This window comes from Agelaius tricolor, unplaced genomic scaffold (genome assembly GCF_023055355.1).
Source record: "Agelaius tricolor isolate 1412-34295 unplaced genomic scaffold, bAgeTri1.0.p SCAF_79, whole genome shotgun sequence".
Lineage (NCBI taxonomy): Eukaryota > Metazoa > Chordata > Aves > Passeriformes > Icteridae > Agelaius > Agelaius tricolor.
In genome coordinates, this window is record NW_027269339.1 from 948,807 (window position 1) to 974,523 (window position 25,717).

The window sequence follows — 25,717 nt, forward strand, 5'->3', positions numbered from 1 at the left end:
CTTTATGGTCATGTTTTTGGACATTCTAGAAATTCTAGAAAATTTTTCTACTTGATATTTTTGTTGAAAGTCTTCTTTTCATTCTCTTCTCTGTCATTTTTGCACAGTAAGTACAGGAGTACTTGGACAACTGCCCCTGCAGGAAGTTGAATAGTGAACTGTCCTATGTAGATGATTTGGTTTTCTACTTTATTTAGGTGCTATCATGAGGAGAATTTTACCAGTCTTCCTGAACTTTTACTGCTGTACATCAACCTCTAAAAGTATTCAAGTAAAATATTATGCAAGTTTACACTTTTGTAGGAAACTTTAGCTTTTATATCAATATGAAATGAAATGCAGCCTTGTTACTTTGGGTGCTGTTATCTGGTTACAGTGTTAGAAATGCTTTACTTTCTGTTTATTTTGGTGCTGGAGAGACTTTTCTCCCTAGCTTCTGGGGAAAACTAATATAATATTAAAAATATTTTATTTAAACCATGTTTGAATAAATAAGATTTTTGTAACATTTTGCTCATTAAAATGTAGCAATAAGTCTTTTTACTTGTCTTGAGATGCAAATGAATGTCAAAAGGATATTTTCTTTTTAGCTGTTGTTAATTTATAATCCTGACATATTCCCTACCATCATGACTGGAATCAGTGGAACATTTGCATAATAGGAGAGGAAGATTTGTTGTGTTCTTGGCTGTTCTTAGTTGAAGTAGGAAGAATTTTCACAAAACAGCATTTATGTTTTGATTTCAGGATAAGAGCAAATGGAAAACTTGTTTAGTGAATAGAAAACATTTTTTAATGTTTTATTATCTTCAGAGTGCTGCTACAGAATGCCCACTGTTAACAAAATTATATTTTTTTTTTGAAGAAATATGGGCTTCAGACTTCAGGAACTCCATGTGTGTATGCACGACAGAGCATGAACCAATTGAATATGGTCCTTGCTCTCAGAAGAATTGAACAGAAAATCTTTTGTATTTGGGAACTTCATGAACTTCTACAAACACACCTTTGAGATCAGAAGTTGCTGTGCTCTAAGCACAGGGTGTGATTTCCAGTTCTTTAAAGAATGGATGGCAAATAGGTCTCCAGAGCAAAATGATGCTGTGAACAAAGCGATAGTGAACATGTGCGCTGGTGTATCTAAGCTAAATCTGAATAAAAGAAGTGATGATAAAAGCAAAGGCAGTTTTAGCAAATGCTAGCCACTGGGTTATATCCTTTTATTTACTGTTTTGTTAGCATGTGATAAAGCTCGTGCTGTTAATCTGATGTCTGATGAGGATTTGGGCGTTTCAGCATACCACTCAGAATTATTCCTGCCATTTAACAGGAATTTCCTGGGAAACTGACAGACATCAGGTTTTCCTGTGCTGCCTTTTAGAGACTTTTAGCCTTCATGATGGAATTTAGCACGATGTGATATTAGCTGGTTATATTTAATGAGAAATTATGGTACCAAAAATTTATGAATGAAAGTAGGTACTTCTGAAAAAAAAGAGAAGAAAAAATCCTATTTATGAAGCTTTACAGATATTTCAAGCACTGCTAAAATGGATTCCCATAGTTTAGCAGGCTATTTTTGTTGAGTTTGCTGGATACAAGCTTGTTAAAACTTTTAATCAATTTGTAGAACTCTACCCCTTCTGTTGATGTTTGATTGATTCCTTTTCTCAAGAGAAAATTACACTTATTAGTGTAATTAAAGTGCATGAACTAAAATGTATGGGCTTACCTCTGATTTCAGAATTTTTGCCATCTATGCATGTAGTAATCATTAAATAACATAATGTAACACCAAAAAGGAGGTTTATCAGTGTCTCAAATAAACATTATATTCAAGTAACTGTGTTAGACCATCAGTGATTTCTGGCTCAGTGACATCATGAGCAGCTCCCATGAGAGACAATGCAGATCTTAGTCACTCAGCTAGAAGGGATGTTTAAGCCAGTGTAGAAATAATAAATTACTCTTGCTCTTCTTCATTTTATTAGTTTTAACATATTAAGTAAAGGGCATTCTGGCTAGAAACAGTACTTGCTGCTCCCCAGATTGCTGCACATAGCTATAATTTTTGCTTTCTCATTGCTCTAAATAGGCAGATTCCTTGTGGAAAGGTCTGAATTACTAGAATTTAATTTTGCATCTCCAGAAGCAATGAAAAAAATAATAACCAAGATGATAAGAAGCTAGAATTTTAGGAAAACAATATGATGCTTCCTCCTAATATGAAATTGATATATTTGACTTTGCATTTTAAACTATAAACCAAGTAAAGATTCCCACTCTGTTTCAGCTCTGAATCTGTAGGCAGTAGAACCTTTAGGCTGTTGTCTTGCTAAAACAAAATCTTTAGATTTTCTTCTGACTGGGGAGCAGAAAGAATTTGACACAATCATCATAGCTTCAAGTAAGGGACATTTCAAGCGTGTTTTGTATTTATCTCATAGATTGAAATCTCCTGGAAGAAAAATATTTCTTGCCTATTGTGCATGTCAATTCTATTCCAGTCTATTGTGCAGGAAAAGAAAATCTTTGTGAAAATGACTTTTTGTTGTATGCAGGAGACATGGGGAGCACTTTAATGCTTTTTTACAATGCTGAATCCTGGCTCCAGCAGCGCAGAAGACTCAGGAAGTATAAAATGTGCTATCCACAGCCAAAAAGGGTATGAATGTAGGCTCTGTGGAGATGTTGTGTGTCCTTTCTGGGGTGTGGATAAAGGAACAGGGGCAACTGATGAAGCAACTGTGCCATGACCTAGGTATCCACTCCTGCATCCATGGTATCTGTGGTACAGTGAAAACCTTTTAGCCTTTTAAAGTTCCCCAAGAGGCTGCCAGCTGGCTACCAGGTATCTGACAATGCTTGGTGTGAAATCAGCCTTCCTTTTCCCTGAAAATAAATTCCCTGTGTTGCAGAGAGGCTGGGGCTAAGCACCCAGCCCAAAGCATCAGGAAGGGCAGCTGTCTGTATTTCACTGTATTTCAGCCTTTCTGATATCAGCCATAAAAGGTAGTGCATTTGGTAGCCCTCAGCCTCCATGGCTACAGGGCATCCGCTGTCCAAGGCATCAGGATTCATTTCCACTCACTGTCTCTTGTGGATCAAGGCAAGGAGGTAATGGGGAGGAAAGCTGGGAGCAAGGGATGGGAAGAGAGGTGAATCCAGTCTTGCATTATCACTGACAATCCTGTCATGCAAGCTCTGTCCTGAAATAGGCACACTCCATGCTAGAAAACAATTTGTTTCAGCTGAATTGGAAAGCTGTTATGCAGTAGGAGCAGAGCAGCATGTTTTCTTTTTCACCAGGGATCTCAGAAATATGAAAGATCAATGTGCTGATATTATGAACTTTAACAAAGTCCTGAATCTCAGCCCAGCTACTCCCTCTGAAAAGTTTGGATAAGCTCTTGGATAGGATGCCAAAAAATCTAGCAGTTATTTTTTTTTCTTCTTCTTGTGATGGTGTCTGCAAATCACTTTCAAGGCTTATCTACGTCAGCTCTTATGTCATGAAGCTGTGTTAATCCTGGTTTTTTTTTCAGGGTACTGTGATCTCTATCTCATTTCAATTCCTTTCAGCTATGAGTCAGACCTGATACCTCCTTCTTACCCTCAGCATTTTAGTTTGTCTTCTAGGTTGAGGTGATTCTCTTCATCAAGAAATTAATTTTGTGGGTTTCAAGTGATGTAATTCTTCTGCTGTATTTTTTTGAGAAGCCTCTGCATCGTGGCATTTCAGGAACCAGAGACAATTTTTTTTCCTTTGAAATAGGTGTGATAATAAAAAATGTAAAGGCAAGTGGCTTTTTGTATTTATGTTTACTTGCAATAAGCTACTTCCTTAAAGTCAAGATCCTTTAATATGTGACAAAGACATCACATATTTAAACTTGAGGGTTACCAAGAATTCATTGGGTTCCTATTTATTTTTTTTTACTTCCTACTTTAGCATTTATCTTTATTTCTGTGTATTTCTACAGAGAATTTCTACCATCGTAGTTGGCCTGGTAGCTGGCCAGCCTAAGAAAAATTTCATCTCCACTGCTTTTTTGTAAGACTAGTCTGACTGCAAAAGTAATTTTCCTCGTTCTGGTAATTCTGTACTGAGTATAATCTGACTACTCCTAACTATTTTATTGCTCTTCAACCACCTGTTTTCCAATCATTTTTCTTTCACAGGATAGTTCTTTTTTCCAGTCAGGTTTAGGCATTTCCAATTTGGCTGGTGTAGCTTCAGTGTTTTTACAGCTTAAATAGTTTTGGCTTCCTACCTCTCTTTGCTATTTTAGAGACCATACAAAACTGAATAATGATTTTTCTTACTTCCTGAGTTGTTTATTGGCACACTGTCAAAGTTGGAAAATTTCTGAACTAAAGCCAGTTCAACTTTGGAGGTTTAAAGTTCTTATTTTTCTGGCCAAAATTTTATGATCTTTCTTTTTGTCTATAATCTTAGAGGCAACCCATATATAGATGGGTTCAGATAGATTAATATCTATATTTAGATATATTAGATATATTTAGATATATTTATATTTAGATAGATTTATTGTGAATTTATTGTCAATGGTTTTCATTAAGGAAATAAACATGGGGGATATGGAGCTTATATATTTTGGGGTCTGGTCTCACAAACACTGAGCCTTCGCAGGAATCCTTTTTTTATTCGTTTGTAAATTTCCTAGAGTTATGAATGTTGTTTTCATCCCTCATAGAAATGTCTCCTGTAGCTCTGAATCTTAACTTGATGCCCAGAGGCCAATCTCTGTAAAAACTGATTTGTAAAAACTGTCTTAAAGAGATGTAAGACACCTAAGTGGCTGACCTATTGTGTAGGCAAACTGAATGAAGGTACATTATTTTTCTTTGTGGTGTCACTTTTTTCTGTCCAATTCTTAAAATGATCTCATTCCAATTCCTGAAGAGTCTTCCAGCTGCTTTCATAAAAGCAATGGCTGTAGCTAAGTTACAGCAAAAGGCCAATGAATGGACAGGTACAGTTTCACCTTTTAGTGTCTGCAGAGTAGAAGAGTCAGGGAATCTACTATTAAATAGCAAGTAGGGATGATATTACCTCAGGAAGCTTAAACCTGTATTTTAATAGGATCAAATTCTAATCCTAGGTCTGCATATTTATGGTTTGAGATTTATTTGACTGTCTGCAAGCTATGGATTTTTTTTTGCCAAAGAGCACCAATCTTTATCTGGCTATGAAAGTTCTTTATGACTATCATCAGTTTCTTGTGTTATGGGTCTTTTTATTATGCCCTGTGGTGCAATAGAGAAACCTTTTCTTCCCTTTTTTGAACCAGAGACATTTCAACTAGGAAATTTCCACATAAATTCTTTTAGCATTTGACAATATAGAAGAACACATATTTAAAGCAGCAAATTTCCAACAGTCTTAACACACTGAAGGTAACAGCTGATACTACAAGGGAAGCTGTTTTTAATATGCATTGGAATTACAAAAGGGCCTATAGGAAGCTGATAGTTAAAAATCAGGGAACAATAGAGACATAGTGGTGTGTCACAGGGAGATCCTACAATCAACTAACTTTCCAGAGTCTTTGGAAAATCAGTAAGTGCTCTGAAAATTCAGCTGGGACAACCTGGGCTATCATGGGCTTGAGCCATGCTTTATTCCAGGTGTCACAGGTCTGCTCTGCTGGGATCACCAGTTCAGACAGCCTCTGTTTTTTGGATATAAAAGACTTCCCTCCTACCAAACTTGGATGTGATCCTCCCTGGAGCTTCATGGGTAACTTTTGGACAGGCAAGTCATGGCTGCTCCAGAAAAGTCCAGCCCAAAGGCTAACCCTGATCCACTACAATGTGTGCAATATGGAAAAATGTAATAACTCAATTGAAAGGGACCCTAGAGGTCAGTTAGTCCAATGTCCTACTCACAGCATGGCAAACTTCAAAGTTTTAGGACAAACTGTCACTGTGCATCCTTATTGCTTGGAAGTAATTAATATGTTCAGCCTTTTATTAAGGCTTTTTTAAAACCCCTTCATTAAAAGGTTTCACTGTGCAAAATACAAAGAATTGGGTTCATTTATTAACCAGAAAGAGGAATAAACACAATATTGACATATAATACTTTTGTTGTAGAAGAATGGTTCAAATAGAATTATTGTAAACTTTTCTGTTTTCACCAGCTTAAACAAAATCTGGTAATTAAAATCCAACTATTTCTGAGACTTTGAGTGATTTGAAATGAATTTAAAGTAATTTAAGTGAGAAGTAAATGTTAATGATTCAGTTTGGGTTTTTTACTTTACATTTCAGAACACTAGGTGTGTTTCAGAGTAACTTGTAATGCAATGTTCTTTGAATTAAATTTTAATGTGGCTTGTCTCCTTGAAACAGATGAAATACAGCAGATACTGTACTTGGAACTTACTATATTGCTTTATATTTATTATTGATTGTTAACGTATATAAAGCTGAATGCTTTTCCCTGTAGGTAATATAGAAAAATAAGTGATTTTAAATTTAGTTTTTTGTTTTTATTTTCAGGGATTGGATTTTGCAGCCTTCACAGGGCATATGTTTTTGGGTATCTGCCTTGTTGTTCTGGTCTCCTTTCCTTTTCTCAGACTTCTTTACTGGAACAAAAAACTTTACAATAAGGAGCCAAGTGAAATTGTTGGTAAGTGTGAAAAAAAGTTATATTGTTACACTAAATATGTGCTAAATGGAAACTGGCTAGTAGCTACTACAATGTCTTCAGATGGAAGCACCCACCCTCCTCATTATCTGAACATTAATTTTTCAACTAATAATTCATATTTTATTTTTAGTTGTGGAATTTTCTGATTTTTAGAACTAGATGTTTTTCTGGTGCTAAGACTGAGTTTTTGACATGAGTTATTAAATATCTTATAAAATTTGCATGAATATTTTTCATCATTCATTACAGTCATAAGTATGAGTATCAGGATGTTCTGTGTTGCAACAGATAATATCTGCTCAAGGTGCTGAGTTCACAGGCAAGATTTAGAAATATCCCAGGTTTCCCTTGCAACTAACATAGGGCACTGATGTATTCCCTTGCTGATGGTTTTCTTCCATTGAATTTTTCAGCAATCTTTTACCAGTCTGTGGTCAGTGAAAGACCATTTCATCAAAGCAGAACTTTTCAAGTCCTCACCAGCTTGCCTCTGTGGCTTTTCCTACCCTAAATTTCCCTGGTGCATAATTTCTACAATTCAGTAGAACTAAATCTATGTCTTTTTATGTCACTCACCTCAATAGTCTCTAGAAGTCTTCTTAAAGCTGTTTCAATGACTGTCGACTTCATTGTCAGTCCCTCTTTGACTTCGTGCTTTTATGTTTTTCAATTCAGTCATTTTGAAGTTTTTATCATTGTTCTAGGGCTTCTCTTTCAGTGCTGAAATTTAATACTAACCCCCAAAATGTTCACCATTTCTTTACAAGGTAAGAAATACTTCAGTAAGTATAATTTATTAGCGAGCTTTTTACAAAGACAGTCAAGTAGAACTGTTTCTTCCCTGGGACTGATGCTTGTTTCACCTTTGGCTGCAGAAGACTTAAGATCCAGGCTTCCACTGACCATGCCACACACGTTTTAATATCCTGTGTGATGTCTCTCAACCTGTGTGTGTGGCATCTGTTTATCGTGGAGAGGACAACTTCTGATGCTGTTGATATATCTTGGCTTCATTTGTTATCTGTGGAGAAAGATAAGTGCTTTTCAAGACTAATGGAGCTGTCTATGCTAGAAGAGATATATTGCAGGCCTTAAAAGTTTACTTTTCTCTTATAAGGAGACTCCAAGGTGACTAACTGTGGCAGAGACTTTAATGAGAGGTATCTCGTTTAGGCAAAAGGGGTAGTACCTGTAGTGCCTTGCCCTGTTCCAGGGGAAATTTGCTTGAGGATTATGGTTTTATTAAAAGCCAGAAGTGACAGTCCTCTCCTCAGTAGATTATGCCATGTGTCTCAAATCCCATCTGATGGAAAAGTCAGAGAAGAAATTTCCCTGCTTAGGAAGATCTTCTGAAGATTTTTGGTTTTGACTTCGGTGTCTATTCGGCACGAGGTGCATTCAGTTTACCTGTCTGTATTGCTAAAGGCCAAAGTCCCCCAGAATTTAGATCAAAAATATTTTTGAGGTTTTCTAGATATTATATTAACTATCTTCTAAGACATTTAAGGAGAATTTCTCTTTCTCCTATATATCTGACTGGTATGAGGTAGGCATTTTCATTTTAAAACTGCTGAGGCTTTCTGCACCCTTAGAGGTCTTATCCAGAGAGCAAGAGAAATAAAGAAATTATTTCAGACCCTAACATGCTTAGATTCTTTCCCAGCGACCCTACAAATTATGATTTTTAAAAAAGCCATCAAGAAAATGAATTCTCCCAACTGTAAACAGTATTGATCCCAATATAATAGCATTATTTTATAAATATATATTTTGGAACATGGAATTGCTACTTTTTTCCTTTTGGCTATAAAATTTTAAAGCATTGGTTTTGGATTTTGAAGAAATAAAGTATGTATGAAAATTTTTCAAATTAATCTGAATAGTACTGTTTATTCACTGACATACTATTTTTTTCCAGTGAAACACTAGTGAGCATATTTCCTTCAATTAATTTCTTGGTAATCCTTGTTGTTTGCACCTTAGTCTGGTCAGATTTAGCAGTCTCCTAATCAGTATACCATGTGTTCTTGTAATCAGCTACTTGCCCTTGGCTGCAAACATAATCAGGAGCTGTTCAATTAGAGCAAATGCTGGAGAGCCACTCTTTCCATTGAAAATTTCTGTGAGAGGGGAAGAGAAAGAGAGACCAATACAGCTCCATTAGGAGATATCTGTCATGGTTTGGATTTGCAGAATAGCCTCCAAGGTGCTTCCGGGGGTCCTTTCATCTCCAGTTGAAATGGTTCTGTGATAACTTCAAATGGCTTGTTTGAAGCAGCTGTTTTAATCAACTAAATACCAGTCTTTCCTCACCTTGCCCTCAATTAGCAATTAAACAAGTTATGTGAGATTTAATTGGTATATTATTCTCCCCAGATTTTTTTTATCCCTGTGTACCGTGTGCTTTAAGCTTTTTTTTCCTGCTGCTTTAGGATACACAGACTCTTAAAATGGATTAGTATGAATTTTAAAAACAGACAATGCTCTTATTATGAAGATATGTTTTTAGCTTAATTTCAACACTATGTGCTACCAGTGTTTTTAATCTGTTGGCTTTCAGACTGATTTGCAGCACCTCTGCTGCAGTAAAAATACCTATTCTTTCCCCAGGAACCACTGCCTACCTGCAGTGGCTTTAAGCAGGGTAGCTAACAAAAGAAAAGAAGAACTCATCCATGAGAGAGAAAATCAAATGTTCTTTAAGAATTAAGGGATCTTTAAGGACTTTTTGGAGAATGTCTTTTAGCTGATAAACCTGCTCCTTGTTCTGTGTGCTGCAGCAAAAGATGCTAGGGCTAGAAGAGTAAGCTGAGAAGGTTTGAAAATTTTGTATGTATCTACACTTTCACAAAAGAATATGTAAGGGAAATACTATCTGAGTGTACGAGGAATTAAATTTACCATTTCTACTGCCACTCTGAAAACACGAAACCAGAGTTTTTTCTTCCTTTAAGGGTAAAGAATACATTATTCAGTTCGTGGGAAGTGTAGCAATACACTATTATGTCTCACCTGTCAAGCTGTGGAGACATGGACCTCAGTGTTTGGCAAGGTTGCTATTCCCAGGAGAGTGGGTGGCACATGTTCTGGTGACAAATATTATTATACTGGCCATTTTTGCCAGAGAGGAAGATCTTTGTCCTAGCACAACTTTGGCGCCAGCTCCCCATTTCTACTTTGTTGCTTGCTCTATTTTTCCAACTTTTTCACTGGCTGAAAGACATCCACCCTTTAAGTGGGAGTGGTAATAGCAGGAGAGGGGGGAGCATGTTATTCCCTCTGGTGTAACTCACTGTCTGTAGCAGCTGGGAAAATACTGATGGTAGTATGAGAATCAGCATGTAAAGCTGACAACAGAAGGAATTAATTAATCATAGTCATATGTAAAGTGCTTAATGTGTGAAAAACACAGAGCTGTTTCCCACAACGGAAAATGCGGTAACCAGATGAGTGAGCAAATCTGCTCCTTTCTTCCACGCGTAGCTCTACAGATGTTCTCAAAGAGAAGAAAAGGGAGAGGAGGCAGGAAAGAATCACTGTGATGACTTGCAAAAAAACTACAGTACTTAGTGCCACACACGTTGAAATGCAAGAAGCTGACTTAAAATAATAGTGATGTCTAGGGCCACCAGGACACTGCAGGGACACAGAGGGCACCCAGGATAAGGTGTAGTGAAACATCACTATGTGTGCTGCTCAGGGTCAAAGAACAGTCTTTAGTCCTATTTTTGCTAGTAACATATTTGTAACTTCAGGAACCATTTCTTACTAGAATCAGTGAAAGATACATCAGTAATGCAGCTGAATTAAGTAAATTGACAAATCTCTGTCCTAAGGTGCATCTGTACCTATGTAAGTATTTTACTAACTGCCAGTAAAGCATAGTTGGTATTTAATGTGATGTTGGAAGTAGTGGCCTGTCCTCACTTGGAAGCTGGTTCAAGTGAGCAAAGTAGCAAGCAGTTTATGAGGACAATAATGTCCAAAGAAAGGAATATTTCAATATGTTTTCATTTCAAGAATTCAACTTTAAGCTCAGTCTGAATGGAAGTTTTGCAATATGCACTGCACTCTACTGTCCTCGCCTAAGATGCTAATTTCATTGGATTTTATGGGGATCATCTTTCAATCTTGAGTATCAATGCGGACAGTAAAATGTGTAGGTTTTTTTTGTGTGGTCTTTTTTTCTCTCTTCTCTGCAATTCAGTTGTAGATATTAACACCAAATAGTGAATAGTTAATATTTTAACTCTCCTACTGTGAATGTTAGCATGCTGAGCAAAGGTGCAGCTTTCTTATGAATGTTCTTGGTATCTACGATAATATCATTCCAGTACGTATTGTGTCTTTTATTTGAAAGAACAGTAAGACTATCAGTTTCAAACAAAATAGGTAGTCTCAATGTCCCTTCAGACACCATATTTAGTCCTTTTTGGATAATATATCAGGATCTACCAGGGCCATGGCTTTATGTTTCAAAATGCAAAGAAAAAGCTGTCTTTTATTATTTGCACCTTCAATAGCTCTCTTGATGATCAGGAATGAAAAGAAGTACAGCTATTTATTTGCCACAGATTGAAGATTTTTGTGTTTTTAAATATTTTCAATAATTTTATACTTTAATTCCTGTATATTTATGTCCTTTGAACTGCTTTAGAGTTGGTAGAGTACTCCCCTTGGAAAAAGAAAAACATTGATCTGCCTCTTCTTGTCTTCAGATGATAAAAATAGGATTCTGGCATTGCAAAACAAGGAGAGTATGATAATCTCATATTATTTGCTTAGTGCATTGATAATGTAGCCATCACAAGAAGGCAGCTGTAATATTACTTTACCTATCTTATGCAGAAATAAGGTATAATATAGTGTCATTCTGAATGAATAGAGCAGCACCTCACAATTTATTTTACTCATTTTGCATGCAAGGAATGAGTACTGGAAAATCACTGATGGGAGGGAAAAACTTAGTGGTAGCTCCTGTTTCTTTTACAGCCTCTGTGCCCCTCTGGTTTTGTATCCAGACCTCAGCTGTGAAAAGATTGTACGGGTATACAGTGGTTGGCAAGGCAGAGCCTTTCCATTGGGGTGTTTGAGTGAAGCTATGACAAAGTTTTTCCACTTTCATGGCTCTGAAGATCATAAGGTCTTCCTAATACACAGAGCTTAAACCAACTGTTCAGTTCTATGCAACACATTATCTGTGTTTATTCGTTGCAGAAAGCTTTCACTGTGATGGTGTTTCAAATTCAAGTGTAAGCTTGACAGACTTTTAATTGCTCTGCTATTTTCATTTATCAAAGCGTGTTCAATGTATTAGTTGTCATTTTTACTTCTAAACCACTGATAAAAGTTATGGTGAGTCTGAAGTAGACTGCATTGTATTGCTCTTCGTCTTGTCCTCTTAAAAGCATTAGAAGAGGCACTATCTTTTGAAATACTCCAAAAGACTGTTGTCCTCTTGAGGCTTTATATTTTTATGGTTCTTTTTCATTATCCTTGGGAATGCCATCTCTAAGTGGTGGCTTGTGGCACCTTTTCTCATACTGAAAGGACATTAGCAGTAGTTATATTTTGTGCTAAATGCTTTGGGATTGGAATGTATCTAGTTGTGTTTGAGGAAAGTACAGTGAATTTAAGAGAGGTTGTTTTTTCTAAGGGAGACTTGTAGTTTAATGGAAGACATCAGCAAAATTGGCTTTCATTGGCAAGCCTGGCAGTCTGAATGAAAACTATTTGATAGTGAGCTGGAGTTATCTTTCTAGATTTCACACATGAGAAAAATTTCCTGAAACAAACTAGAGTAGAATTTTAGATAAATGCATGCTCAAAATACTTGGCTCTTGAATTCCTTGTCCCATTCTCAGTGTAACAGAATAAAGAATTTTAAACACATTGGTAAGTACTAATGAGCACACAGAGAACCTAAATACATTCAGATTCCTGCTTTTAAAAGATGGGGAATTGCCGTAGCACTAAAATAAGTTTGTGTTTCTAAAGTCTGACTTGCCCAGAGAGGAGAACCGAGCCCATGTTACCTGAGAGAGAAATATCCAACATGTCATTCAGGAACAAGCCAACTGAAGGTTAATGTATATCTTTATCAACCATCCTGAAATGTAATGAGAACTCTAATTCACCTTAATATCTGTGGATAACTCCATCTGAGTCCTATGTGACCATCATAGACATACTAAATTGACTATTCCATATAAAATCAGGGTTAGGCTTGTAATGTTGTAGATTCTTCCGTGGGCCTGCTGCAGCCTGCTCCAGCTTACTTGGAAGATGACTCCTGGTGAGTAATTTAGGTGTTTGAAATGATGAACTTTGTGATTTTCCACCCAGGCTCCAGCTGCCTTGCTGCAGGATGAGGATGCCCTGTAATTCCTATGTGATGGATGCAATCCCATGCTGGGTAGCTGAGCTGGCATTAGGTGCCTTTATGACCAAATGGGGCCTCAGATGTCACGCTGAGTTAAAAAGCTTATATAAATTCCCTGTACTGCTTTATGCAGCATTGTGCACATTTCTTGTGTTCCTTTGCATGTATTTAGCTGAATAAGGTAAAACATGTTTTGATGTAGTTTTGAAGACCCTTCAATATTTATACCTATGCTTACCTTATCCACTATTGACCAACTGCACTATTCAAAGGAATAAAAACAAGAATATTCCAGGGTAGGGGTTTTTTTGTTTGTTTTGTTTTGTTTTGTTTGTTGGTTTTTCTAGATTTAGATCCTCATGCTTGTGTCCTGTTGGGATGTGCTGCCTGTAGGAGAGAGGCATAAGTGTTTGAACTGGAATAGCCCTCAAGGTGATCTTTTTCTACTCATTGGTTTGAAATTTTGGATTTAGTTTCTGCAGTTACAAAATGGAGATGACACCATCTAATAATGCTTAGAACATTGGTTACATAATAAAAAGTTATAGGTATTACTATCACTAGTTAAGCTAGAATTTATGATACTTAATTTGCTTTACAGTTAACATTTAAACAGAAATATTCTCATTCTGAGAATTTTGCTATGAAAAACAATTGCTTTACTGAAAATAGGTGAGCTACAGTAACATGTGGAGAAAAAATGAAACAAATATTCAGATGAAGGTACTTTGAATGATGTTAGATACAGCCCAGCAATGCTAACTTGTGTTGCTTGCAAAAAGATAGTTTATGCAGTTAGTGCACGTGCAAGTTGAAAATTGTCATTTAATGATAATTCTTATAATCTCATCAAGGTTGGTCATGCTCTTCTGAGTATCTTCAATTAACCAAACTGGCCTTTTCAGATTCTGAGACTGGGAATTAATTAAACTCAGTTTTTGAGGATGTCTTCTTTGTTATTGGCAGATGGGTGGGAAGGAATGTGTGGTTACTCAAGTAAAAATCAATCTGACTATTAATTGTCAGATTGCAGAAATAATATGCAGTTTTCAAATAAAGAATATCTTCTAAAATGAAGAAATTTTATCTAAACTGTAACAGTCCAGGTCAGCAACTCAAATTTTGTTAAAATCAGTGGGTCCTGGATATAATGTTTGTGATTTCCAGGGCAAAATATGATCAACAACAAAGTCAGAACAGATTAGCAGCATAGGGTTTACATGTTTGAGGAGCCTTTATCTGATCCTATAACTAAGCAAAAAATTAATATTTTCTTGTTAGAAATAGAGGTTTTTCTATTTTCTTGTTGGAAATAATAATGCTAAGTATATTGCTGTTGTGCCTCATGGGCTTTATGAATGTATGGCATTCACAAAGGTTTTAGTGATCATAGTGAGCTGAATTCTCTGACTGAGCTGAGCTGCAGCCCTCCTGTCTTTTTGTGCTCCAGATCACTGAATACTAAACAGCTTTGCTTCTATCACTTCAGCTACTGGTGCTATGGTTGCAGTCAAATGTTAATTTAGCTGCTTTAATGAGAAACTGCCGTGCTACAGACTCATCATGTCAGTTACTGGCAACAGACCTGAGAGTGGAAGGTTACTTTGGATAGAAGGCTGATCCACCATAAAGCTAACCCTGCAAAAACCCTGCACATGGGGCTGGACAAGTGAGTGGAGAGAGCTCACTCTGGTGTAATATAACCATCAGATCTCATCTGAGGGGGGCACAGGAATTTATGGACATGGAGAAACAGAGTGTGGGACTATCCTGTGATTCTGTTCAGTGGCAGCCAAATGCTGCCCTTGTGCTGTCTTGGCCGTAATTTCAAAGATTGATTGATAAGACTGTGATTGCATTAAGTCCCTATCCATGTGTAAAACAGTATGTCATAATATACCAGATGGTCCCAGTCTCTGGGGGTTTCTGCCTAAATGGTTTTGCAGTTATGAAATAGGAAAAGTATAGCAAGGCCCGAAGGATTTTGGCCATGTTAACTGTTATTGCTGACTTCAAGGTTGTGCACTACTTCTAATAAATACCTATCACCCAATGCCACGATGGGCTATAAGAGTGTTCATGAAAGAGAAGTAGGAGAAACATTCTGTGGGATGACCTAGAAAACCTCTGCACAAGTCATTACTGCAACAGGAGTTGTGCTATAGAAGTTATATCAACAGTTTTGATTTTCCAAGTACAGTTTGCTCTGAAGTTAACTCCACAGCAGGTCAGATGTTCACATCCTTGGGAGGTTTGGAAAACCAATGACTGAAAAAGCAAGCATGCACTTGCTGTGCATAAAGGCATGATCAAAGCCATGTAAAGACATACATATATTTTTTAACATAGATCACAAAGCACCAGCCCAACTTTGCTCATCCTGGAGATTAGCCCCAGGGCATTTCAGATGTGGTACAGGAATCTGCAACACAAGTCATGCTGCTTTCCACTCTGTGGATTTGTTTGTGGCACAGATATAGGGATGATAGCTGCCTCTTTCTGAAGGAGAGAAGATAGAGATTCTCTGTATGAAAATAACTGTGCAGTACTTGCATCTCATTTAGGTGGTGCATGATTCAACTTCCCTCTATCAGCTAAACCCTTGGTGAAATTTCACTTGGAAAAGATGGGGAGAAATGCAGGATGAACAGATGTCATCAGAAAAGTTTTTGCAGAAAAGACAACCTGTAGGGAAGTAGAACAGCAAACTGGTTGCTCATGCTTCATGAGCCTTTGCCAGAGAAAAAGACAAAACACACTCCCTTGGACTGATGACAGTTTCAAAGCTGCAGTCATAGTCACTCAAAAATCACATAAGAATGAAGTACAGAAAGGCCTTTTTTTCCCCTCTGTGAGTGGAAAATTACTGCTGTTATATATGTATGTGTCACAAATGTTGATGCAAAAATAAATGATGGCCAGAAGTCACGTGGATCCTTTGATAAGCAAGACCTTTCTGTATTGTAATATAATTTTGTTCCAGATTATGCTTCTGGCAAGAACCACCAAATATATTACAAAGGAAAGTGGTTGATTTGGCATATTTTTGGAATCTGTGGTTGAGGTATAAACTGTCTTTTGACAGTGTGAATTTGTATTTTTGGTGTTACACTGTAAAATTTAGGCAAGCATAACCACCTTGACAGATGAGTGCAGATCTATAGACATAAACCATATAAGATGTATGTCAATTGCTGTTCACATCCCTTTCTTCAGTGTCAATCAATCAGACTCTGGAGACACTTTTGTTGTTAAATGTTTGAGTTTTGTTCAGTCTAATTCCTTCTCATGGTCAATCTTTATAAGATTCACTCTGCATCATCATTATGAATAGTTGTAAAGGAAACTGGGGAATTGAACATGTTTGATAGCAGATATCATCACCCTCTAGAGGGCTGTGGCATAAAATATTAACATCACGGCCTACATCAAAATGCATTTAAATTTTTCTTATGTCACTAAATATTTTTGTTATAAATAATTCTTATAGCTTGTTTACATGAAATAAAGAGTCCATTTTCAGAATGAGAGCAACTTGCTGATTGAACAGGAATCTTAAAATATAAAACCTTGGATTCTTGACATTTTGTCTTCGATGACAAGAAATTTGAGTGGAACAGAAAAGAAGGATGAGGAAACATCCCATTGCTTCACCAGGAAACATTTGCACAGATAGTTTCTGAATGAATATTCTGTTTTTATTTCATTAGTGGTTTCCTGTAAAGTTCAAAGGGTTTTTTGGCATGCCCAGTTTAACATCCCTCTTGAACAGGAACACATTTTTTGTCATTCTCCAAGGCCTCAATAGTACAGGGAAAAAAATAATCAAAAAGGACTGAAATTTCTGAGAAGATTCTAGAGTCTGATTTTGAAGTGTTAATCAGTCTGTCTGAATTTGCATAGGATCAGATCAGATATCATCCAGGTCAGCAGGAAACTGATGGTTGCTGTGTTTACACATCTTTTCGGTGCCTAAGAATTAAATCCTCTTAGGAAACCTTTAAAATATTATTGAATGTTAATCCATATAACACTGCCAAATTTCACTTTTGCCTTACATAGATAAAATTGCTTGTATGAACACAGAGTGAATGGAAACATGCTGTCTATTTTGAATACTGTGAAGGAGCATTTGCTGTAATTCCTGACCACACAGGGAACTGGTATCTCTTAGCAGCATAATAATGTATACTGACTGCTTGTTTTCTGTTGAAAAATGAACAAGCTACAATTTTAGCCCTTAAGCTTGTTGAAAATGTTTGTAAGCATTTGAAGACAGTACTTCTTTTTCTTTGAAAAAAAGATTTTGTGGTTCATTTATTTAAAATTTTGAAAATCTTCTATTAATTTTTCATTCAGTTCAGCTCTGCAAAATGAGTGACAAAAGCATCTTCCTGAGTGGAAATGTGTTGGGAAACCATCCCAATAACTTTAAGAGCTTTGAGTCCAGAGCACATTACACATATTTTACCCATCTCTGGTTTTGTACATGTTGGACTTCACATTGATGTAATTTTGCTTTTTTTTCAGAGCTGAAACATGAGATCTATGTTTGGAGGCTGACAGCTCAGCGCATCAACCCAGCCAGCAGAGAGGAGACTGCTGTGAAATGTCTCTTGATGCAGAAGGTGCTGACTCTGGAGATGCTCCTGAGGAAGAAGCTGAGGACGTTTCACAGGTAAGCCAGGATCAGCTTGTCCAACCTCCCTTTTCAGGGACCTTCACAGGACCTGCATTCCTAGCTCTGTCTTGATGAGATGGATGTTGGGGCAGATAGGAACAGCTACTCTCAGCCTCAGTAAAACAAACTATTTTAGGACAAAACTGATGTGTTAGGCCTGGAAAATATATTTGTCAATATGGCCCAAAATAAAGGCCTAGACATTTCAGGCAGCTTTCGGTTTAAAAAGATCACAAATATATAGCTACACTTTTCCTTACAGTTGTGACTTCAGCACAGTAAGATGCTGGAGTTGCTTTTTTTTAACTGAAAATTTCAAATTCTCTGCAGTGAATGGGTGAATTTGAAAAATATTTCACCAGTGAATTGCTGTGGTTTACAATTATTTCATAATCAACATTTCATTGTGAACCTGAGTGCAGACATATTTTTATGTATAGAAAAGAGGTTTACATAAACTATCACAAAAAGAATAATGACCTTGTTTTGTTTAGATTCTAGTAAAAACAGATGTTATGCCATGGAATTTGATGATTGAAAATAGCAATGATAAATATTTTGGATGTTAATTGCCTAAAGTGAAATTGGAATATTTAATTTTAATTAATAACTTTGTTAAAGAATTTGAGCAAGAAAATGTAAATATGATTTATTGAACTATTCCAATAATAAGATTTTTTACATAATTTTTGCTGATATTGTGTATTTTGAATTGAGTGAGAGTATTAGTACTTCAAGACAAATAAGGCTGTTAAAATCACCTCCTTTACAAAAGATTTTAAGATTCTCAGAGTTTATGATATTGTAAAGAGGACCCTACTGACTTACAAATGAAAATTGTATATTTAATCTTAAAAATCGGGATTCCTCCAGCACAGCACATTTACAGCAATGTAAAAATTCATTAGCATTAACAGAGCTCCTGAAGTGCAAAGCCCAAGGCTTTTTGCTGGAGGCCAGACTGCACCGATAACACAGTGAAGTTATTCAGATCTTAAAAACTTCATTATAAAATGCTAATGTGAAACATGTGTGCTCTGACTTGCTGATGTTAGCACACGACCCTTGTTTTATCACAGTGGGACACACACATCAGCTCCTGAAACTGTTAAGGGAACTACACATTGCAGATAGCCAGATCCTATCCTGAGGTCCATACCCTGAAGTCCAGCTCCTTCTCAGCCTGTGGCTTTCTTAATAAACAGAAGGGTTTGTGTATTAGTGGAGCTTGTTACAAAAGTGGAGTCTTAAGTGAATGCTCATGGAAATTTTGCTGCTGGATGTAAGAAGGCCACGACTCCTTTGTGGTATGGGTTACTCCGCACAGGGAAAGAGGAGATCTATATGTGATGAGAGGGATTTATTCCAATGCTCTTGGCTGAGCTCTGATTTCACTCTGGAAAAAAGTAGGTGTCATTTTCTTTCAGACAAATTTCACAAGAAGATAAAAACTGGGAAACAAATATCCAGGAACTTCAGAAAAACGTAAGTAGATACTATTTTTTCCCCAGTATTCATGTAAATGAAGCTATGCCTTTATAGAGAAATAGTGCCTTAAATCTAATGGAAATTTATTAGCTAATTTAGTAGCTAATTTGATAGCCAAAAAGTTAGCAGCCAGGGTGGTTGGCTTCTTGGTCAGACAAGATTACTGAACCACATGGTGAGGTTTTGTACTTTTGTTCCTTAGAAAACTGTAACTTAAAGAATGAAGTAATGGTTCAGCAGTGTTTTCTTAACTTTTTAATCCATAGCCAGAAAGGCTCAGGTGATGTCAATAAATTGTAGCCATGATGAATGATAATAGAGTACACTCCTACTAATGTACCCAATGCATTTAATGCATTTTGGTGACGTCACTGCTTTTATTATTCAAGTAGGGATAAACCATTTGATAAATCCTGTTCTTTTAGCTGTGCACATACTAGCACTGCTTAAGTCCTTATGCTGAACCTGAGAAGATGGAGACTCTGTCGTGGGATTAATGTCTCCTAAATTTAATTATCTAAGTGTCACAATCTCTCTACCTCACTGGCATCACTAATGAATCAGGCCTGTGTCTGAGAGCTCAAGTCCTTGATTGGACTCCTTGGGGTGCAAGTCCTTGTCTGGGAGAACACTGTCCTAGGTGTCACACCAAACCAGACCAAACCCAGCAGATTTTCTTTACACCTTTTTCAAGGCATTGGATAAGAGAAAAACTTTTTAAAGAACAGAGACTTGTATTTTAGTAGAGCTTTAAACTACATGAAACAAGAGACAAACTCAGTCTGGGAGAAAGTGATTCCCTGGAGTGGTAGTGAAAGCAGAGACACGACAGAAAGCACTGGGTGTGGGGGCTGAGGACACAAGGAGATTGACACAGTGAAGCAGGAGCTGGGCACAGAGGTGTACAAACTCTGTAGAGATGAAGGGCTTAGCAATTACATGAGAGCTGTACAGGAGGTGTGAACGATTTGACCTCTAGAGTGGTTTATAGATTTTCAAAGCACACCTGAAAAAAGAAGGGTGGTTTTGTCCCAGATCACAAAACCACAGAGTGCTCAGAATGCCCTCTTTGGTAGGAGTTGCATTTCAACGCTGCTTCACCCTCTGGACTGAAGTTGTTAAGGGGGTGCCTGAGTACAGCTGAATGTATGCAGCAGGTCCTAGATACTTGTATCTCTTAAAGCCTGTTAGACCACATATTCATGTTTTTTTATAGGTATGCATAAGAAGCACACCTATAAAAACTATTCAGGTAGTTCTGTCTTTTATGCTCAAGAGGAACATACAATACAGGAACAGCAGTTTGCACTTCACACATGCTTTTCTGAACTCTATGCATAATACATAGCTTCTTCTTTAATACAATTGCTAATTTTATTTTCTTGTCTGTCTCCAGCACAGAATAACAGACAAAATTCTGCTCATCAAATGTCTGACAGTGCTGGGATGTGTTATTCTTATGTTTTTTATCAACTCATTTGTTCCAGGCATCTACCTAGATCTTGGTAAGTTTCCTAGTTTTGTTCAAAGTAAAATAAGCAAACTCCCTGAAAAAAAGCCAGCCATATCTTTCTGAGTCTTGATCTTTTCAGAAAACCCTTTTTCATATGTTTCTGTCCTCATAATTTTACCAGGTTAAGCAGCAATTTCTCTGGGAAGAGAAGAGCAGGTTCTAAAAATTCAGTCACGTCTCAGTTACTCCAGCAGGAGTAACAGAGAGTGCTCATGACTTCATTTTCTGGATTTCCAATACTAATGAGCTGGCTAAACATTTCAGAATGAGCAAATTTGACCTTGGCATCATTTGCACTGTTTGAGTGAATGACCAAGATGCATCAGGGACTTCAGAAGATAATCACTCCATGGTAGAACAAAGAAGCAGTTTGGCATCATTTCTTAAGGATAGAAAGCTCTTTGTATAATTTACACTCTCCATTATTTTATCACCATAATAATTCATTTCCAAAAATAAAAACTGGAGGACACTGTATATGGGTGAAATGAAAGTAGCTCTGTGTGCAATTTCTATATATAGATCTATATGTGGAGGTTTTTATACAGGTAGTTGTATATCTCTACAAGAAAAAGTTCCACATAACCTGAAAACAGAACCAAGTAGAATCTCACATTTAACTTAAAGATAGTCATAAAACCTACCTATGCATTGGCCAAAAAAAGAAATTTTTTTTTTGGCTGCTGAGCTCTTCAAGATTATGGAATTCAAATACATTTTTTTTCATGCAATCTGAATTTACACACTATATACTTCTATCTCAGTGGCTGAAAGATGGAGCAGGCTTGAAGAGGAACAGCTGATAATGAATAAATCAATAATCATATACACAGATATTACATTGACACTTATTTTTACTGTGCAAGATATAGAGCCAGTTATGGCTCTACAATGGTGATCAGGTTGTAAGCAAGACATTCCATATCTGCTACTGACAGACTATTTACCATGCAAATGGGCAATTCAGCCCATGAAGATTACTGTCAAGAATTTAAAAGGTAAAATGCTGTATTAAAACAGAAAAATGTGCTATGCTAATAAGGTCTGGGAAAATGCAGAAGGTGAAAATTTTTGAATGCTTTTGAAGTCACGGAGGCTGAAAACATAAGAAAGGCCTTCGTATTGACAATTTAAGAAATCAATGTACACTCTTACTTTTGTGTCTCAGATAAGTGGCACTGAACCATGTAGAACTTCTTGAATTAAGCCAAACATGTCTAAATGTTTTTGAAAAGCCAGACAGTCATTAAAACTAAACAGTACTAGTTGTGTATGCTCCTGGTAAGAATTTTTTTTCAATACTGCAAAGGAGTTGGAGTCGCTGCTAGAGGAAATGTAGTAACTATTGATCTTTTTTTTTTGTCCTGCTTTATGCCAGTAAAATAAATGAAAATAAATGGAATGTTTTGCAGTATAGGTTTTTGTTCAGTAGCCAAATAACAACCTTGAAAGTAAATAAGGGCTGTATGTGTTCTGTATAATTTCTCCCTGTTCTGCATTCACGGCAAACCTGTCATATCAATGAATAAATGTTACTAAAGCACACACATAATTTCTACTGAAAAGTAATTGAACCTGTAAACTTCTACTGATAAGTTTACAGGTCCCATAATTTACAGGTTCTCAGTTTTGTTTCCTGAATTTCTCGGTCTTGATGATAGCTGTCACTTATTTATCATTACTGAAGTAGGGCTGCTGTGAGGCTCTGTGGATTTTAGTCTTCCAAAGCATGGAAATATACTTCTTAATGTACACTACATCTTGTACTCTGTTGGCTTGGGTGGGTAAATTTGTTCAATATGTTTTTCTCATAAAAATTGCAGTTCAGTGTTTAATTTTCTACCAGAATAATGGTTTATACAGAGGTTGAAATGATAGAAATCTAATAACTTTAAATTGCAGTTGGTAGTGAGAATTAGAAAGATTTTTAAATTCTGTATCAGTCCCAAGCCTTGATACAATTTTTTCATTATGAACATGGAATCATTAATATAATTTGAAGGTACTGACATTTTAATTTAAATAATAAAATTTGAATACTTAACTGCCTTTTGAAACGCAGAACTCTTTCCTATTCAGTTTTCTTGTGCCTGTTCATTAATTTATTTAGTGTAATTCTATGAAATAGCTATGTTAATAAAAGATTAGTACTGAGACTTAAAAAAACCCAGATACTAAAAACTGTAAGACTCCTACACTACTTTCATTTGGCCCCATGAGATTTTATTTTATTGATAAAGCATTATTAAAACATCTGAGAAAAGATGACAAAGGATGAAATTAAAGCCCATTTGAGGATTTTACCTGGCTACTATTTTGACTTTATCTTCTAGGCAGGCATGTCTAGAGCTTTGGACTATATTAATATGCCTGAAAAAGATTTAAAAAGTAATATAAAGCAAGATTTTGCTGAAATTTTAAGCTAGATTTTTTGAAGGGAGCGCTCAAAGTGACTGGGTCAGAAAAAGTACTAAAATCAATTTATAGCTCAATTCCTTCTTCTCCTGTGGGGAAGCTGCTTTATCTTTGATTTGGTTTTAGTCAGTTCAATGAGTTGCTGAGCTGCTGTGAACTTTGTGCAGTTCCTTCTAGTATCTGTGAAGAGGGACCCATTATCTCCATGGCCCTGCTTTTGGCTGCCTGTCTGTGCTTTCTGCATGAAATGCAGGCAGCCTGCTCTTGCAGACGCCCTCACTCTTGCTCTCTTCTACCTCTGGACACCTCTTTCCCAGGGCCAGACCGACTAGTTTCTGAGACATGGGAATGTCTTCTTCTCCTTTAAGAGGTTGAAACAAACTCTATTGCTCTCATATTCAAAGAACAAGGTGAAAACCCAAGAGTAAAGAGATGAGATAGTTCCTGTTTCAGAGAGGAGATGCTGCCTCAATTTTGGCTGCTGGAAGCAGGGATGGAATGCCAGGAGAAATACAATTGTTCTTTATGCCTTATTTGAAATACAATGGTGGTTTTGCCTTATTTGTATATTAATTCCTGCCTTATTGCCCCCATTTTTCCTGTTAAAGACACGACTCTTGCACAGGTGAACCTATGGTGTTACCATCCATGGCTTTCCTCATGTTCCTTTGATGAATTATTTAAGCAAGGGAACAGGGAGAGATCTTTTGGATTCATTGAATTCTTCCATAATTAAGGACTGCCATTTGCTCACTGGAAGGAGCTGTCTTGGATTTTTTTTTCACTTGTACAGAGGAGTGGTGTCTTAATGCTGCTGTCTGAGCCCATTCTGGTATTTTTGGTGCCATGGCATCTGTGATCCTTCAGACATCAGTATTTAAGCTAATTACCTTCATCTGCCCTCAGAATAATCTTTGGGGTGTCACTAATCAGTGGAGGAGGTCAACAGCTGTGATTCAGCCTGGTTTCATCTTTGGTATGATTAATCAAAGCAGTGTTAGCAAACTCCCCAAATTTAGGAACTCAAAACTAACTTTAGGAACATTCAAGCAATGACATGATCACTATGACCATTCTGGGCACTAGGACAAGGTGTATAGTCAATATTCTATGTCACTCCAGTCAGGCAAACATCCTAGATCTGAATTTCCCTCATCATTCTTGCACTAAAGCTAAAATTCCTTAATATTTACAAACAAAGGTTATCTTGTTTGATGAGACTTCTTTCTCTTGCAAAACATTCTCTTGTCCTCTATATTGATGTGGTTTAACTTCTGAATGTGTACTAAGTCTGCAAATTCTGCTACAGCTACTTGTGAGGGTCTGAAGACCTCTTTTTGCAGTTTATGGCAATTAGTTGTATCTTGCATCTTTGAAACATTTTAAAACTGTGATCGAAATAGTGGAGAAGTAGGAAAATAACTGCTTTAATTTAATTTAAACTGACTTCTGTTTTTTTGGTACATCATGTTGTGCAGACTTCTCTTAATTTTATTGCCAGAGCATTAAAGGAGAAATGTACTTGGTGTAGATATGGAAGACTCTTGTTATATTGTCACTCCTTTGAATACCAGTTGCCATATTTATTGACTCATTTCAATAATTTACAGAAAATTTGTTCACATTTACACGAGAAATTAAATATCCCAATGGGAAAGGGCCTCAGTCGAACACTGCTCCTCCCTCCATTATGTTTATAGAGACTATTATGCAAATGATAACAAAAATATTGTCTTTACTGGAGAGAGGAGTCACTTCTCAAATTAAGGGAAGTGGATAAGATTTGAAGTTTCTCCTCTTTACATGCTTTTGATTTTTGTCCTGCTTTTGATTTTCACATGTTTCAGTGGACATGCTCAATTTTCAGCTTACACTGTAATTTACATAGATGAACCAAAAATTATGATAGAGTTGAAACTGAGTGGCACTTATCAGATAGCTTGCTTAGTGAGGAAGAGAGGGCTGCAAAGTCCTAGAGAGCCTCACAAACTTACATTTTTTTTAGAATGTGTGAAGTTTCATACCAATATTTACTTAGAAACAATGATGCCAGTTCTCCATTATTGCAGCCTACTAAGATTTTAACCACTAGCTTAATCTATTTATTTTCTGTAACATTTAAATTAGGAGCTCACTGCAAGAATGATTCTTTGCTAACAGCTTTGAGACAGATTTGTAGGGTAAGTATGTGTGTGTGTAAAAGCTTGCGTGAGTTGCAGTGCTGTAACCAATGGCAGAAGTCTTTAACTTAAGGGTCTTTGACTAAATTATGTGATTATGTAAACTAAAAATCTCCAGTATTCCACAAGGGAAATAAATGTATTCTGTGTGGTTTTGTTCTGAAGATGCATCCTAGGAAGCTGCTCAAGAAGAACTCTAATAAACTCCCCTCACTCCCCACTCCAGCTTTTATATGGGGCCTAGGATAGGCTATGTATGTGCATTTGAACTTGTGCTAAGAAGCTTCTTTAGAATGGTGAAAGTGCTTTTAAACTTGAACCTCTCCCCCACAGGCCTGTGAGAAAGATCCTGCCTCCCAGAGTGCAGCAGAATTCC

General features: G+C 36.7%; 1 protein-coding gene across 1 annotated transcript in view; it reads left to right on the forward strand.

The window, feature by feature from the left end:
- The window catches only part of OCA2 (OCA2 melanosomal transmembrane protein), a 161,198-nt gene that overhangs the window by 60,844 nt on the left and 74,637 nt on the right, over positions 1-25,717 (forward strand). Inside the window, exons 14-17 of the mRNA XM_071418236.1 lie at positions 6,529-6,661; positions 17,595-17,742; positions 19,173-19,230; positions 20,630-20,738. Coding sequence (XP_071274337.1) covers positions 6,529-6,661; positions 17,595-17,742; positions 19,173-19,230; positions 20,630-20,738 — 448 coding nt within the window. The remainder of the gene's footprint in view (positions 1-6,528; positions 6,662-17,594; positions 17,743-19,172; positions 19,231-20,629; positions 20,739-25,717) is intronic.